This window comes from Ambystoma mexicanum, chromosome 8 (assembly GCF_040938575.1).
Source record: "Ambystoma mexicanum isolate Mex_15411 chromosome 8, UKY_AmexF1_1, whole genome shotgun sequence".
Lineage (NCBI taxonomy): Eukaryota > Metazoa > Chordata > Amphibia > Caudata > Ambystomatidae > Ambystoma > Ambystoma mexicanum.
The window spans coordinates 622712033-622730231 of record NC_090929.1 but is presented as its reverse complement, the minus strand read 5'-3'; the positions used below and the strand labels follow the sequence as shown (position 1 = coordinate 622730231).

Below are 18199 nucleotides of genomic sequence, written 5' to 3'. Positions count from 1 at the left end.
ATGCATTACAGATGAATTGATCAGATCGGAAATGAGTTGTGAACAACAGCCAAGTAGCATGCTCAGAGTCTCAGCAGCACACTATTCAAATTCATGACATGTTATTTATGTTTTTTTTTTTTTTTTTTTAAATAAGCACTCACTTCTTTTCATTAGGCATCCAGGGTGGTGGCACGCGGCATTTGTGCCCCAGTTGCCCACTCCTAGAGACATTTCTGGGCACAGCATTTGTCTGCTAGATCTGCCCTCTATATGCCAGGATTCATTCTACCAATGTGAGGGTGACCTGCGTCCTGTAGAAGCGGAATTACTCTATCTGTGCTTGGAGCCATATTGTGTCTTTTCAATCAGTGTTTGACTGTCACCTGTTCACCTAATACCCACAAACGGTCTGAATCATGCCTGTGTCTTATCTACGCTGATCGTAGTATGCCACACGCTGCCCAAGGCAACCTATTTGTGATGCTTAGTCTTTTATGCACTCAGAAGCCATCTCAGTGGCTTGCAGAACAGTACAATGAACACACTACATGAAATCAGGCCACTGACTACCTTTCTCTTCTCCTCCAGTATGTGGGCTCTTTTCCTGTGGCAGACCTGGAACCCCAGCAGCGGGTGTGGATGGTGGAAGAGCAGCTTCAATCCGTGAAGGTCAGAGGTCATGGGCTTGGGGGAATTAGGTAGCCTTGTCATACAGGATGAGTGTGGTGTTGGCAGTGGAAGCAGTCAAATGGGCGGTCTCTTGTTAACGATCTGCAGTGCAAGACTGTGATAATTGCTGCCCATCCCTTTTCCTTACAGCATCAGGTGAGACGCCCTGCAACACTCTCCATTCTCTCTACCGTCCAGTCAAAAGCCTTTACATCACAACTGATATTTGTTCAGCCCCTTATCACTTCCCCGACATATCCCAACTGAGAGGTCCTGTATCAAGTTTTCCTTTTAACTCTACCCCTCTCCTGAGGTTTAGCATAACGCCGAGCGCCAACTCTAGCTCAAACAGAGGGGCCTGACATCACTTAATTTGCTTTATTTTTCCAACATCTTTTTTTTTTAACAATCAAATTTTATTAGGGTTTGCACCTGTGTTACAACAATGCAGAGCATATTTAAACATTAATAAACAGGAAACCAGTTATAACCCCTCGCCCCCCAATAATTCCCACCACCCCAGCCCCCACCAGTTCAATTTCTTAATAATTGCGTATCTGACAGGTTCCGAAAAGAGCATAGCAAAGTCTACATGTTGTGCACTTGGCACGCCGAAGTCATGGGCCGAGCTTTGAAGGACTCGGAGTTGAAACAGTGAACGCTGGCCTGAGGACCCCAGAGGGGGGTTCTCCGGGTCCGGAGCCTAAGATTACACTGTGCGGCCGTATTTTTCAAAGAAGGGGAGCCATATTTCCTCGATGTTGGATCTAGATTTGTCGAGTAAATGCGTAAGGAATTCCATGTCGTAAATGGGCCCGTACCTTGGTTACCCATGCTTTTTCCCCGGGCTTTCCAGGGTTCTTCCATTTTTGAGCCAGGCAGCACCTGGCCGCCACCAACATGACCTGGAGCATGTGGTTATAGGTATTTTCATGATCGTCCCCAATGTCAATTCCGAAAAGGAGAAGCCAGGGGCAGGAAGGCCGCTCCACCCCATCTATCCCCTTAATCCATGACAAAACCTCCTCCCAGTACTTTTGGACCACCGGGCACCTCCGCCACATGTGAATATAGTCCCCCCTTTCGGTCCTACACTTCCAGCAATGTGGATCGTACCCTGGCCTCATTCTAGCAATCCTCTGCGGGGGGTAGTGCCAGCGATGCAATACCTTGAAGGCCTGGTGGCGATACTGGAGTGAGGCCGTGGAGCGGTTGGCCCGCCTACACATCTCCCTCCACCTCTCATCGTCGATCTCCTCACCCAGGTCCTTTCCCCATTATGTGCGTGCAGGTGGGGGGGTCTCGCGGGACAGAAAAGAGGAAGAGCTTGTAGAGGCGGGATATTATTCCCTTGGAGCCCCTCGCCGAAAGGAGGAGTTTTTCAAAGTCTGTAAGGTCTCTCCTGAGGGTGTCCCCCCAGGATGGTTCGGTCAGGACTCCCTTAAGCTGGAGATAGCGAAAGGGGGACAGGGTGCCTATCCCCAGGGCCTCCTCCAGATATTTCAGGGGTAAGAAAGAGCCCCCCACCCAGAGGTGACCAGTCCTGCTACGGCCTGCCTCGAACCACGTCTGGTACACCGCTGGCTCCGCTATCTTGGCCAGGAAGGGGGGGCCCAAATGCAGCTCAAGGGGGAGGGCCAGGTTGTGAGCCAGCGGTAATAACCCCCTCCCTCTTTCCATAGGGACCACAACAATTTTAGGACTGGGTGATATAAGACACTTCTGGGGATCTATTTCCTCGGGACCCAGAGCCATTCCTCTATGGTGACGGTGCAAGAGGCCCTTTATCCATGGCTACCCATTGTTTTTTCGTCCCCGGGGCAAAGTGGTCGACCAGGACCCTCAGTTGGGAGGCCCTATGGTATGTTTCAAGGTCAGGCTATCCCACCCCTCCATCCTCCTTCGGTCTGGTCAGCACCTCGTAGGAGATTCTGTGTTTCTTCCCTGACCAGAGAAAGTTGAGGAGGACTTGCTTCGTTTCCTTGAAAAACGTTTTGGGGATCAGCACCGGGAGCATTTGGAAAAGAAATAGAAACTTGGGAAGGATTACCATTTTTATGAGTTTGAGACGTGCCATCCAGGAGAGCCTCTACCCTGACCAGCGCTCCATGTCTTTCCGGATTGCTGACCAGAGGGGGGGGAATTGGCCGGGTATAGGCCCTCGGGGTCACGGGTGACCTGGACTCCAAGGTACCGGAATCCGTCGTCTCTCAGCCTGAAGGGGAGTCCGTTAACAAAGGTCATCTCTGAGTCTGGTAAATTACCCCCTACGAACGCCACCGATTTCTCCAGATTAACTTTGTACCCCGATAGGTCCACATAGCGCGAGAGGCCCTGCAGCATTCGGGGGACTGTTTGGGATGGGTTTGTGATATAGAGCAGTGCATCATCAGCAAAAAGGCAGACTTTGCACTGCAGCTCTCCGACCTGTACTCCCCTGATGGCCGCATCATTGCGGATCGAGATTGCCCATGGTTCCATCACGAGCGCGTAAATTAGGGGGAACAAAGGACATCCCTGCCGTGTACCACACTCAAGGGGGAATGTCTTCGACTCGGTCCCATTTGCCACCACTCTAGCGGAGGGGGAGGAGTAGAGCGCGGAGATCCAACCCAGCCACCTCGGGCCCATACCCAGGGTCGTGAATACCTCCCTCATAAAGGCCCAGCTGACCCTGTCAAAGGCCTTCTCCGCGTCAAGGGCCAGTAGAAGCGCGCCTTCGTCGCGGACCCCTCCCGAGGCAAGCACGTGGAGCGTCTTCCGTATATTATCAGAACCCTGCCTGTTCAAAACAAATCCCGCTTGGTCGGGGTGTACCAGGCGCGGGAGGCAGCCCTCAAGTCTGGTGGCCAGGATTCTGGTAAAGATCTTAGCGTCCAGATTGAGGAGTGAGATGGGTCTATAAGACCCACATTCCGTCTGGTCCTTGCTGGGTTTGGGTATAACAGGGATGAGGGCCTGCAAAAATGTCGGTGGGATGGACTCCCGGTTCCTGATCTGGTTAAACAATTTGACCAGGGGCTTCAGCAGGACGGGTTGGGTCTGTTTGTAAAAGTCGGCTGTGTAGCCGTCTTCCCCCGGTGCCTTTCCGACCTTCAGTCTTTTGATGGCGCCCTCCTCCTCTGATATCTCTCTCTCCAGGACCTCTAGCTCCACATTGGACAGCCTAGGCAGAGGGTGTTCTGCCAAGTAGGCGCTGATGTCCTCCAGTGATTCGTCTGCCTTTTTGGAATAGAGTTTGCTGTAATAGTCAGCGAAACACTCCACTATTTCCTTGCAGCCCCCGTGAATCCCGCCCACTCCATCCCTGAGACGAGTGACTCCCCTCTCAACCCTGCAGCCCCGAGCCCTCTGCGCTAGTAGGGTCCCCACCTTATCTCCCCGTTCATAGTACCTCTGCTTAGTATATCTCATTTTCTTGATGACTTCCCCTATGAGGACCGTATGGAGTTCCTGTCTTTTGCCCTGCATCTCCTCCAGGAGAGCCCCTCGATCCACCCCCGGGAGGCCCAGTCAGGCTCGCAGAGCGCCCAACTCAGCGCGGAGTTTACCCTCGATTAGGCCTCTCTCCCGTTTACGTCTCGAACCCTCCGCTATGAGAAGGCCCCTGAAAGTGGCTTTTGCGGCATCCCACACCATGGACATATCCGTCTCGCCGGTGTCGTTTGTCTCAAAATACGCCAGCATTTCCTGCCTCATGAAATCACGAAATACTGGGTCCCTGAGGAGTGTATCATTGCAACGCCATCGGGAAGATCTTGGGGAGATGGGCAGTGACCAATTCGCTATCAGGAGTTCGTGGTCCGACCAAGTTATGGCTTCCACCTCCGGCTGTTGTGCCACCCCGTTCCCCTCTTCCGAGATTAACAAAAGGTCGATTCTGTTGTAAGTGCAATGAGGGGGCGAAAAAAAGGTGTACCCACCCTGGTTCGGGTTTGCTGTTCGCCAGATGTCAACCCAATAGTGCTCTCTCAGGAGGGCCTGCAGGGCCAGATTGTCCTTGGAGATGCCCCTGGGTGTCCCCCCTCTCGCGGACCACCAGTCAAGCCTCGGGTCCATTATAAGGTTCTTGTCCCCCCACAATATCATGGCTCCCTCTGCCCACTCATCCATGACATGAAAGACCTGGGTGAGAAAGTGTATTTGTTTTGAGTTGGGCGCATATAGAGTGGCCAGGGTAACGCGCTCTCCCTCACAGGTTCCCTTAATGCCCAAAAAAACGACCACCAAAACCCCTCTTGGTTTCTATGTCTGTGAGATAGAACGCCCTGCTCAGGAGGATTCCCACCCCTTCCTTCTTAGAACTTCTGTGTGAGGCCTAGTTATTGCACCCGATGTCTTTCCCCTTGATCTTCGATTCCCTGCCTTGCCTGTAATGTGTCTCCTGTAGGAAAAGAACCGTTAGGTGTTGTTTACGGAACATGTTCCTCGTGAGAGATCTCTTATTCTGGGAGTTAAGGCCCTTGACGGTCAACGTGCCTATCTTTGCTTCAATCATTGTCATTTTTCGTTACGCGCACTGAAATCGCCTCTAAGTGTCTGCTACTCGGAGCCCGTTGCAAGAAAAGTGTCCATAGTTTGAGCTGGTTTTCCCTTTCCCCTCGAGCCCCACGGGGGGCAACCCCCCCTCTGCCCCCCTTACCCGTTTTGTGGGGCGTTCGCCGCTGGGTCCCCGGGTGGGGATGTGACTGGCAACGAACCACCAGGGTCGCTTCCCTGGCCCCGGGAAAACATTTTCTTAGGTGTAGCGCTTTCCAACCTGTCTCTCTTCGTTAAGTACTGGCCCTTTCTGATCCGCGCTGGGGAACTGGCTGTAGCGACTCCCGAGCCACCAGGCCCCCCCCGGCCCTGTTACCTGGTCGTGTCTCCTTTGCCCCTGGCGGGGCGTATCACGGGATGAGGCCTGGAGAGGCGCCGGCCGTTGTCCGTGTGGAGTCGCCGTGCAACTTCCTATAAAACCATACAACAGCCTCTAAATGGGCAACACTTCAACCCTGACCGAAGTCAATTAAACAAAGAACTCTCCACAGGTCGTGGGGCGAAAACACTATGAATGGCGGGCTCCATGAATCGTTGCGTGCTCCGTGGGGTGTGGATCAGGCCTTCTGTGCAGAAAGGCGAGCCTTGGTTGCTGCTCGTACGCTCATATAGGATCTCCTCGGTCTGTGGGTGGATGCTTGGTTTTTTGAAATTTATGTGAGCCTTTGACCTTTAGCTTCCTCTGGGAGAGGTCTGGGCCTTGAGGGGCACGAGGGCGGTCTCCGTTGGTTTTGTCCCGATTTTCTGATGGTCCTGCGATGTCGCCTGTGAGATCCTCGGTGGCCCTTCGGATTTCCGCCTCCGTGACTAGTTGGTACCTCTGGCCCTGCCATTCAAATGCTAGGTGGAATGGGGGGCCCCAGCGATAGCGTGTCCCCTTTTCTTGTAGCCACCTGGTGATAGTGCCGCATTTCTTTCGCATCTGGAGAGTGAGGGCCAAGAGATCCTGGTAAATCGTCACCCTGGAGTTGCCATGTTGAATATCTCGTAGGGTTCTAGCCCTCTCCAACACCCTAGCCTTGTCCTTATAATAGTGAAATCTTGCAAGAACTGAGCGTGGACCTCTACCCCCCCGCCGGCCCGATGGACTCTATCAAGCAGGAGAGTCTCCCCCGAGTCCAACCCCAGGACAATCCTGATGATGTCTTGGATTTTGCTTTCAAGTCCAACCGGGGTCTCTCCCTCCGTCTCCTCAAGGCCAAAAATTCTCAAGTTGTTTCTCCTCTCCCGGTTCTCCATGTCGTCGACCTTGAGCCGGAGGTCCTCCTCGCGGCGGTGCAGTTCCTGAAATCTAGTTTCCATTTGTGCCTCGAGGATGTCCGTCGATGCCTGGTTGCACTCGACCCCTTCTACCCGATCCTCCAGCGTTGAAACCTTGGCCGTGAGGTCCGCCAACTTGGCCCCCATGTCTGTCCTCATACCCCTAATCTCTTCTAGGATCGTTTGGATGTTGCTCTGTATGGCATTCATGTCCGGGGGTTGCGAGGCTGCAGGGCCGGTCTCCATTTCGAGGGACCCAGGTGTGTATTGGTATTGCGCAAGGGTCTCCCTCCAGTTCATGGGGTATCGATCGCACTACGCTATAGGGTTCTCCTGAGGTGTCTGCCGGGTGGCGGGGTGGCCCAGGCGCGCTCCTGCAATGGCCTGAGCCTTCTCCGGTGGTCGGGTGGGCGCCTCCGCCACTAATCCGGAGCCCCGTGGGGGCTGTGGGGAGGTAGGCCGTTGGGGCGGTGGTCAGGTTTGGAAACGTGGGCCGTTGAGATCCGCGGTGCACCGCTGCGTCGGCTCGGGCACAGACGAATCACTGGTGGTGAGAGCGGTTGGTGTGGCAGTGGTGCCCCCGTACCCCCAATGATGGATGGGCCGGTCGCCGGCAGCCGTTGGAACTTCTCGGAAGGCCCGCCCGGCGTTGGGCCCTGTGTGTTGGTTGCACGGGCCATTACTGCTCTCTGGTGGGGTCGGATGACCCGCCGCATCTGGCGTGGGGGCTCCTCTGAGATGTCCGGAGAGGCGGGGGCCGTCAGCCGTGTGGCCTAAGCCGCTGAAGGGGATCTCCGCAGGGCCCGCCCGAGCCGTCGAGAGGACCTCAGGCCTCGGTGCACGAGTCAGAGCGGGTGGGGAATCCGACTCCTCCCACCGCTACGCAGCTAGGCGATGTGCGGCTCCCACCCGGGGCCTTCCCTCAGGTGCAGGGGGGTCGCCGTACACAGGTCGTTATCTCGGGAACCGGGGCATCTCCGAAGTCCGGACCAGCTTCTGGGTAGTCCACAGCGGTTCCCCTTCTCAACGATCGCTGATAGATGGGGTTAAAAAGCACTTAAGGCATGTTTTTTCGTGAGTTTCCCGGGGCCATGCGGGGAGCTTGAGATTCAGGCGGCCATCTTGCCCGCGCCCCCTGGTGGCCTCTCCAACATCTTTTGATGGGGTTAATTCCCAAGGCAAAAGCAGACTGTGTAGGTGTATGTAAAACAACTAAAATAGCCGTCAACTATATGATGCTGTTTGAATAACTCATTGCAAACTAAACCAACATGCTATTGACATGCCACTGGAAATCAGGGAAGGCAAGAAAATCACGGGGGGTCAAAGAGGTAGTGAAAGGGGAAAATAGAACAGGGATTGGAAGTTGGAGGGAAATACAAGGGGTCAAGTGATCTAGGAGAGGGAGGGTAGATCAGAATGGACCAAACGGCAGATTAATCACAATTCGAAAATATTGTCATAAAATAGTCGATCTGGCTACATGAGCAAACACCTTTCCAACACTGTTGTGAATTCAGAACCAGAAAAATCACGACACCACATATAAATGGCTTTCAAGTACAAAAATAAATACTAACATCAACTTTCAGGGGGGGACACTGCCTCCTGCTATCTGCTGACTCTTTGTGGAAGGTCCTCAGCCTCTCCAAGATCCACCAAGACATATCTTTTGGCATGGTAAACCAACTTACTTGGGTTTGGCCAGGATACCTTTCTTATCCCACCACTTCCATATCCATCAGGGATTTCCGAATATCCAGCATCCTCTTTCCTCAGACCACAGAAGAGACTCACAAGTCCAGGAAGAGAGGGATCCTAACACCCTGTCATATTCAAAGACTTGGATCTTGCTGCCCTTTACAGGAAATTGCTTTATTGTCTATCTCCAATTGAGAAGTCATGCATAACTTCCTAGTCTGTCCTCGGCCGGGCGACCTGCTTCATTTCCCATTCTAGCTCCCTGCTAATAGGCCCTGATCCCATTCCCCTTCTAGGTCACTCTTTCAGCTTCGAGTCCATGCATTACTCACTTTCCATCACAATCGCAAACTTAGGGAATGAGCATTTATCATTCGAACGTTTCCTCCAACCTAGGATGCCCTTCCATCACTTACATTCTATCACTATCTCCAGCTGAGAGGCCATGCATCCCTTCCCATGCTAACTCTTCCTCCAAGCTGAGAAACCTTCCGTCACTCACATTCCAGTGCTACAGTACCTCCACTAGAGAGCTTGTGCCTCACTTCTCATTCCATCTCTGCCTCACTCCTGAGACACTATGCATCAGTTACATTCCAAACCTCACATTGGAAAGCTACAGTACCTCTACCTCTGGACAGAGAGACCATGCATCAGTTACATTCCAAACCTCACATTCAAAAGCTACTGTACCTCTACCTCTGGACAGAGGGACCATGCATCAGTTACATTCCAAAGCTCACATTCGAAAGCTACAGTACCTCTACGTCTGGACGGAGAGACCATGTATCAGTTACATTTCAAACCTCACATTCGAAAGCTACAGTACCTCTACCTCTGGACGAGAGACCATGCATCAGTTACATTCCAAAGCTCACATTCGAAAGCTACAGTACCTCTACGTCTGGACGGAGAGACCATGTATCAGTTACATTTCAAACCTCACATTCGAAAGCTACAGTACCTCTACCTCTGGACGAGAGACCATGCATCAGTTACATTCCAAAGCTCACATTCGAAAGCTACAGTACCTCTACGTCTGGACGGAGAGACCATGTATCAGTTACATTTCAAACCTCACATTCGAAAGCTACAGTACCTCTACCTGTGGACGAGAGACCATGCATCAGTTACATTCCAAACCTCACATTCGAAAGCTACAGTACCTCTACCTCTCAACGGAGAGACCATGCATCAGTTATATTCCACCACTAGATCTGGCGGCTGAGAGACAGAGCATCACTTCTCACTCTAACATCTCCTCACAGCTAAGAGATTTTGTGCATACTGGATCTGTGCTTCTTGGTGTTTCTTTTGCAGAATGCCATTTATTTCTTTGCGTTTTTACCACTTTATTTACCTAAAAAAAAGGGGGAAACCCACTGGACCCTACTTACTACCCCAACTCCTCCACCTCTAAATACCATAACCATGCTTACCAGCTGTAGTTTAGAGCTAAAACAGTGGTAAACAATCAGCAGAAAATATTTGGCACAAGGCAATTCGAGAAACTTGGGGAATACCTGCAGATTTATATAAACTGCACTTGTACAATGCAAATGAAGATTTGCAAATATTTCTTATTTTGGCGGTGAGAAAAATTGCACAGGGTGAAAAGGTTCTACTTGTTAGCTACATTTGCATGCTTTTTTAAAAGTGTTTATTCGATTTGGGCATCTATTAAATGCTCATGGAAAGTGAAACGTGTGAACCTATGCAATTTACCCCCACCGTGTGCGATATCTTCATGATTATTTCAGCTGGACTCAATGCAAATACCCAGTAGGCATAAAAAAACAAGACAATTGAATTGTTTACCTGTGACTATTTAATTGAAGCTTCATTACTTTTGTTTTGAAACCCTAATAAAAAGGAGTTGTAAAAATGATTTAAAGCATTGTAAGCCCCTAAATGTGGCTGAGGTTGAAGTGGTTGTGAAATGCAGAGCTAAGGGAGAATGGCAAAGCAGGTGGGATACGAGCAGGAAGGGGAGGCACTTGTTCACGGTATAAAGGGGTTCCATGTGAAAAGCTTGCTGCCAAAAAGGCAGTTTTCACAAATAAGCGTCAAAAAGGCTGTGGTGTGGCCACCGCAATCCATGTAATGGACGAGGGGGACACTCCCGAAACCCTCGTACCCATTATACCATTCGAGGGAGGCAGGGACACCTCCACAATCCGCACTCCCCTTGTGTGGCATGATGGAGACACTTTTACCGGGGTCACACCACACCCTTTTTGCAGTGTTTTATGTGTGAAAACGTCCTTTTCGGCGGCAACCTTTTCATTGGACACCATACAAAGGAAGGTTCAGTGTAAGCGATGTGGAGGGAATGCAAGAGTTGGCACGTAGAGAGGAAACTATCTTGAATCGGCTAAGAGTGGGCCATGCAGGTTTGAAAGGATGGAAGTTTAAGATGGTTAGTCATTTCCGCGAACTGTGAGGCGTGCAGAAGGGTTACCAGACATTTGATCGAAAAAAATTGGTCGACTGGACAAATGGTCGAACCAATTTGGTCAAAAACCAAATGGTCGAATCTTTTTTTATTTTTATTTTGACCCCTTTTTTTTTTTTTTTTTGGGTGGGGACCCCTCCAACCTCCCCCAACCCCCTTTTTTTCTAAAAAACCCTTTTTTTCCCTAAACTACAATCTAAAATATATATATATACATAAATTTTAAAAAAAATTCGACCATTTGATTTTCGACGAAATGACGTCGACCAAATGTCCTGTCGACAAATTTTTTTCGATGAAATGTCCCGACACCGTCCAGAAGCTCAGAAACGGTTGATCGCTATATGATGGGATGCAAAAAGTTCAGACTTCAGAGGGAACTGCTAATAGCCAGGATGAGTAGCATCGGGGTGGCAGTGAGGGGAATATTTGATTTGTTTCACCTGAAAATGCAGTTAGAGGAGAAGCAGTGGAGCTTCCCCCTTCAGTATGTCAGGAAGACTGGGAAGATGGAGGAGCTTCAGTAGCAGGCGCAGCTGACAAGGGTGACGAACGGCGAGCATCATGTCTCCAGATGGAAATCGCTGGCTCCGGCCCTTGAGGAGTGATCCGAAGAAGAAGCAGCAGCATTCTAAGCAATGACAGGATATTAGCTGAATTAAGGGTGCATGTACCCCGAATTGCCCAGTGAAAATGGCAGATTTATTTACTATGCAGACTTACTTCTGTGTGGGGGATCTGTCTTGGATGTGCTTTTCTTCGTATAGATATCTATTGTCGCCTGTTTGGGTAGTGTCGCTGCCCACCTCCTCTCTTCTGGCATTTGGGATTTTGTCTGTTCCTGCTGATTCAGGAGTCGTCGCTGATTATTACTGTTGGAGGTCTGTCTTAGCTTCTGGGGCATCAAAGCCGTATTTGCTGCTGTGTTCGGCCAATCTTTTGAATGTGGTGCTTCTGGGTTTGCGATATTGGAGGGAGTGTTAGACAGTTAAGTGTTGTCCAAGGATTGGTCTACAGTGGTCCAGTTCTGTGCGTCTCTGCGGTTTAACACTTTGCCAAGCCTGACAGAGAGGGTGGAACTGTTTTTTGTGAACTGCTTTAAGAGTCCTTAAGACTCCCATTGTCACTCGCAGAGAGGGTATTCCCTTTCTGTTAGCAGTATGGCTAGGCTGGTAGTCGCTTTTTCTTTATGTCAAATTATTTGACCTGTTTGATGTCCTTTTTGACCCACTGCCCCAATAGCAAAATGGAGGTGGTCTTTTTTTGCCTCAAAGCCCTGAGGGGTCACATGCCTATCCCGTGTCCCTCTTTGTGTATGTGGGTGGAAGTGATCATATTTGGTCACAGGGTGCCTGTATTCCAGGATTGGGGCTGTTACTACCCTGAATCCAGTACTGACTGGCATATGAAGATATCTGCATGGAATAGTGTGGATTCCTTTCATTTATGCGTATGTTACTGAGTTCCTTGTTGTGTCTGGAGGGATATCCAGCCACTGGCTTACCACCTCCCCGTTTTAATGTTGCATGATGTGCTCCTACCCAAAGTCCTGAAAATCCTGCAAAATACTGCCTCTTTCAGCACAAATGTGGTGGGATACGTAGTGACGGCTGCCCCACAAGAGAGGATCCTTTTGGTAGTGGGAGAATCAAGATTGGAGGCTCGTAAATCTGAGAGGTTTTGGCTTAGACAAACACCCAAGATGGTGCCAGTTGAACGGCGCTCTGATCCTACGACACAGTATTGAGAACTGGAGAGAGAGTGAGACTGGGCAGCTGCTGGTCGTGGGATAGTCCGCTGTAGTACGAAGTGTAGGGTCAGCCTTGAGGGAGTGGTATACGCCCAGAGCAGGATGTGGCATACGCATCAAGAGTGCAGAGAAGACATGCCCCAAATGGCGGTTAACTGGGAGAGGGCATGTGGTAGATTGGGCTGAGTGCCAGAGGACGTCAGCTCGTGAGAACATCAGGCAGTCAGGCCTGCTGTAGGGCTCCATCCTCGCTGGAGTCTGGAGGGTGCATGCCCTTCCCAGCCGTCTCTGTGGAATAATGACGGCAGATGGTACTTTGAAGTATGGCAGTAGGATCGGCAGACACACGGGCTGGACACGGAGGCGGGTAGGTAGGTGGAGGAGATCCAGATATTGGGAGGCCTGTAGGTGACCTGGCAGAAACTACCGTCTAGACTCTGCCGGCCGCGTGACAGCCTGCCGCAATACATAGTGGAGGCTCGCCCTGTGCAACATATGCCCTGAGGGAGCGGCCTGCGCCCGGCATGGAGGGTGACATAAGTGGTGAGAACGCTGAGAAGACGTACTTGCTAACGTCCCCCCATTGGGGAGAGAGAGCGTGGAGAAGACTGGCCTTACTGCAGGACCATAAGAGATGAGAGTGCTAGACAGACAGCCCTACTCTCCCCGTGCAGTGGATGAGGAGAGGACTCGAAGGAGACTGAGTTAGAAGCTAAAGGTTGGGAGGTGTTTGACACTTCTGGGACCCTTGAGCATTGTCCCCCCCAGAATAGAACTGAGAGTTTTGCTCTCCTGTGCCGGCGCTGTGTAAGACCAATGGCGGTTTGTGTTTTGGGGTACTACGCCAGGATCCGGGGAGACACTGTCTGGTCACGGATAAGGAGAGGTTATGACAGAGGTGACTGTGGTATTGCAGAGTCGTGGATATTCGGGCAAGAACTGTAATTTGACCTCTGCGGAGAGGGGGTCTGGGAGTGGAGTACCAGATGTCAATCCGGACACCAAACTGTGACGCTCACCTGATTCCCGTAGAGGCGCCGGTCTTGACTGGGCGTATACCGTATCTTCAAGGGTGATGTGTAACACACGGCTGGCTCTTTGGGCTGGACCTCTGTGCACTGTATGTCTGACTCGAAGGGTAAGATGTCTGCAGATAGAAAATATGGGATTAATGAACTGGGTTATTGAATGTCTCTCTCTTCTTCCCTTTCTCTTCTCCTGTAGAACCCCAAAGGTTAACGCTCTCACCTTAGGTAAGTGAACGCCGTGCTCTCCATCTGCCTCGGGGCAGGGTGCTGTAACCAGTTTCTTCACTGGATAAGGGGAGCAGGCCTCTTGACTTCAGAGGACTGCTGTCCGTCGTTTACTGCACGAACAGTAAGTTTCGAGTAATTCTAATGTCTTTAAAAGTCTTTAGTAATGATGTCTCTTGTTTTGCAGGGTTCCGGCGATGGCGGATAACGGGCTGAAGTGAGTTGAAGATGGAGCCCGTGTGATGAATGGAAGCGCCTGGAAGCACGTAAGTAAGCGCTTGTTGCCTGCTTCACGATGCGCTCTAACTGTCTTTTTATTTTGCAGGTACAAGTTCGGAGCGGCTGCAGGGTGCCGGAATACCCACTGGGTTAGATGTGGAAAGGAGTAATGGCACGTGAGTATTAAAGTTCCCCAATGTCTTTAAACGCACCTTGTTTTGTCTTTCAGATGCGGGATGCAGCGCCGAAGGCCTCCGGAGCGTGCGAAGAGTTGGTGAGCTTTTGTCTTTCAGATGCCGGAATGCAGTGCGAAGACCTCCGGAGCGCACGAAGAGTAGGTAAGCATTTGTCTTTCAGATGCCGGAATGCAGCGCGAGGCGTTGGTGACAGCCGATGGACCAGGTAAGTGAAGCGCTGTCACTGAAGACCGTAATGCTAACCTGTTCTTTCTTGTCTTTATAGGTGTTGCTGAAGACTGGATTCAGGATGGTAAGCCTTTTTCCTTAGGCCCAGGATCAGATGCAGAAGACACGAAGAGCGTTCTGCTGCAGAGGATGCAGAATAACGCAAAGCAAGATTCATCCATCGGGTGTGGTTTAAATAGCCTCCTGTTGTGCTTAGGTGTCTCCTTCCACAGCCACGCCTAGGTAAGAAAAGAGTTCCTGCTTTCCAGGAGAGTTCCAGTGTTCTGAACCTAGGGAGTGGCTCCTGCCCCACCCAACAGGAAAAGTAGTTCCAAACAGAAGAGGATCAGAGGCTCAACTGGCAGGCAAGTAAGCAGCATGGTCTGCTGCAGGTAAGTCCACCCAAGCATTATGAGCCCGGCGCTTCCAGCGCTGGGACTGGGCATATTTATGAGCCTGGTGCCACTGGCGCCAGGACTGGGTCCAAAAGGTCCCAATTGGGACTGGTTGGCACTCGGAACCTGGGTTATGGATCTGCTTCCAAGGGAGTTGGGAAAACCCTGACCTTTTGGAAGCAGAGATCATGACAGTACCCCCCCCCTCAAGGCCCCTCCCAAACCGGGCTTCTCCGGGGGTTTTGGCTTGTCAGGAAATGTTCAGTGAAATCTTTTGATTAGGCGAGGAGCGTGGACATATTCAGCAGGTTCCCAGGATCTCTCTTGGGGGCCGTAGCCTTTCCAGTCAATTAGGTAAAATAGTTTAGATTTGGAGATCTTGGAGTCCAGAATGCTTTTGACTTCAAACTCGAGTTCTCCATCAACTAGGATGGGTTTTGGAGATTTAGTTAGTCGGGTTTGAGGTTGCACGGGTTTTAATAGAGAGACGCGGAAGACCGGATGTATCTTTATGTGCGGGGGCAAGTCCAACTTGACCGCTACTGGGTTTACTATGGTAGTGATGGAATAGGGACCAAGGTATCTTGGGTTGAATGTGCGTGGCCCTTTTAGAGGTAGATATTTGGTGGATAACCAGACTTGATCCCCTACTTGATATTGAGGGGCTTCCTTCCGATGTTGATCTGCTCCTTTCTTGTATTGTTCTTTAGCCCTTTGAAGGTGAGAAACAGCTTCCTTAAAGGCTTGGGTGATTGTAGAATGCAGGTAGTCTACTGCTGGTGTTTCAAGATCTTGGAGGGGATCCAACTCCGAGGTTCGAGGGTGACTGCCGTATAAAAGAAAAAACGGGGTTTTCCCAGTTCCCGAATGGACAGAGTTATTGGAAGCATATTCGGCTATCCAAAGGATGTCTTTCAAAGTTTTTTCAGTTTGTTGCAGCATGCAGCGTAAATACTGTTCCAGAGTTTGATTGGTCCGCTCGGTTTGTCCGTCGGTCTGAGGGTGGTGACTGGTCGATAGTCTCACATCAATTTGAGCCGACCGACAGCAACTTTGCCAAAAATGAGAAATAAATTGACTACCTCGATCCGAAATTAGAACCGAAGGAAAACCGTGCAGTCGGACGATGTTTTCGAGAAATTCTCGGGCCAGAGTTGCTGCTGTTGGCAAGCCTTTGAGCGGAATGAAATGCGCCATCTTGGAGAATAAGTCCACGATTACTAGAATCGTATTATATCCGGAGCATGGAGGTAGATCGGTGATGAAATCCATAGAAAGCGTATGCCAAGGGCGAGGTGGGATGTCAATAGGGCGTAAGAGGCCTGCTGGTCTTTCCTTTTGACTCTTGTTTTGGGCGCATACTCCACAGGACATTATAAAGTCTCTGATATCTTTTTTCCAAGACGGCCACCAGAAGTAGCGCTTGATCTTTTCTGAGGTCTTGGCCATACCGGGATGTCCTTCCATTAAAGAATCGTGATAACAAGAGATTACTTTTTTCTGTAAATCTGTGCTGGGCAGGTATAATCGTTCTTGGAAATACAATAAGTTGTCCTTTACTGCAAAGTCCTTTCCCTGCAGATGCCAATTCTGTATGTCTGCTGGAGTTACAAGTTGCCTGGCTTTATCCTTAAATTCCTCTATGGATTGTGTGGCGATTACACCCAGAATTCTTTGTTCGGGAATGATTGGTACAGGTTTAGGGTTGATCAAGTGTTCTTCCACTCCCATCCGAGAAAGGGCATCAGCTTTACCGTTTTTTTGTACCAGGTCGATAGGTAATTATGAAGTCAAACTCGGCAAAGAATAATGCCCAACAGAGTTGTCTAGAGGATTGGGCTTTTGCGGTTTTCAAATATTGCAGGTTTCGGTGATCCGTAATCACAGTAACGGTGTGTCGGGCCCCCAGCAGATAATGCCGCCAAGCCTTAAAGGCAGACTTGATAGCCAGAAGTTCCTTGTCAGTAATCGTGTAATTTATTTCAGGAGGCGAGAATTTGCGGGACCAAAATGCCACGGGATGCAACTGATTGGTTACCGGGTCCTTTTGTGATAGAACTGCCCCCATGGCAAGGCTTGAAGCATCAGTTTCCACGATGTAGGGGAGTTCGGGGCGAGGGTGTTTTAAGATTGGTGCAGAGATAAATTTAGTCTTCAAATCCTGGAAAGCTTGTTCCGCCTCGGTAGACCATTCAAAACGTTTGTTTTTCTTTAACAAGGCAGTGATGGGCTGGACTATTCGAGAAAATTCGGGGATAAACCTGCGGTAAAAGTTAGCGAAGCCTAACATGCTTTGCACACCTTTTACGGAGGATGGTGATGGCCATTTGAGAACTGCATCGACCTTCTTTGAATCCATACGCACTCCGCTAGGTGATAATATGAATCCCAAGAATTCAACTTCAGTCACGTTGAAAACACATTTTTCCAACTTAGCGAAAAGTTTGTGTTGACGCAATCTTTCGAGGACCATTTTCACGTGTTTCCGATGTTCAGATTCCGATGAAGAATAAACGAGGATGTCGTCAATGTAAACAACAACACACAGATCTATTGAGCTCTCTGAGGACATCGTTCATAAAATATTGAAAGGCGGCCGGGGCATTGCAAAGTCCGAAGGGCATGACCTGATATTCAAATAGCCCATATTTGGTGCGGAAGGCCGTCTTCCATTCATCGCCCTCCTTTACTCGTTCCAAGTGGTAGGCTCCTCTAAGATCCAGCTTTGTATATATGCATGCTTTTCTGACTTGGTCCAGGAGTTCAGGGATCAAAGGTAATGGATATCTATTCTTGACGGTGATCTGGTTCAGGGAGCGATAATCTATACAAGTTCTAAGGTCTCCTTCCTTTTTTGGAACGAAGAACAAAGCTGAAGAAGCAAGGGACTTGGAAGGACGAATAAACCCATTTGCCAGGTATTGATCCAGGTATTGTCGAAGGTGAAGGTTCTCAGGCTCGGTGAGGGCATAAATTCTACTACAAGGAGGAGTAGATCCAGGTATCAGGTCTATCTGGCAGTCATAAGACCTATGAGGAGGTAGAGAGTTAGCCTGATCCTTCCGGAAAACATCTTGGTATTCTAGGTATTCGGGAAGTAACTGGGGAGTCTCTGAAGAAATTGCTGCCAGTGCAACACCAGGTGGAGGGTGACAAGTAGAGACACATTCTGGAAACTGGACCGTTCTTGCTCGCCAATCGATCAGAGGATTGTGTTTCTCTAACCAAGGTATTCCTAGAATAATCTGAAACTGAGGAGCCTTGATCACATCGAACACGATCTTCTCATGGTGTCCATCTTGACTTACTAGCGTCACTTCTTGAGTGGTATGCGTTACTGGTCCGGAGGCTATCTCTGTTCCATCCACCGTAGTAATGACGTCCTTTACAGCCTTGGGACAAAGAGTTAGATTCATCCTCAAAACCATTTCATGATCCACATAATTGCCGATGGCACTGCTGTCGACGTAAGCTTCAATTGCATGTAATCGATCCGGTTTATCAGGGCTAATGAGGACCATAGGTATCACGAAATGCGAGGTCACGGAACTGGTTTTCACGCTCGGCAAGAG

At 50.1% G+C, this 18199-nt stretch overlaps 1 protein-coding gene across 11 annotated transcripts in view; it reads left to right on the top strand.

The window, feature by feature from the left end:
- SH2D5 (SH2 domain containing 5) overlaps positions 1 to 18199 on the top strand; it is a 518455-nt gene that overhangs the window by 232105 nt on the left and 268151 nt on the right. For 10 of the 11 annotated variants that reach the window (XM_069610334.1, XM_069610330.1, XM_069610333.1 and 7 more), the window contains one exon: positions 571 to 651. The exons of the other annotated variant lie outside the window; for it this stretch is intronic. In XM_069610334.1, coding sequence (XP_069466435.1) covers positions 571 to 651 — 81 coding nt within the window. The remainder of the gene's footprint in view (positions 1 to 570; positions 652 to 18199) is intronic. 11 annotated transcript variants of the gene reach the window in all.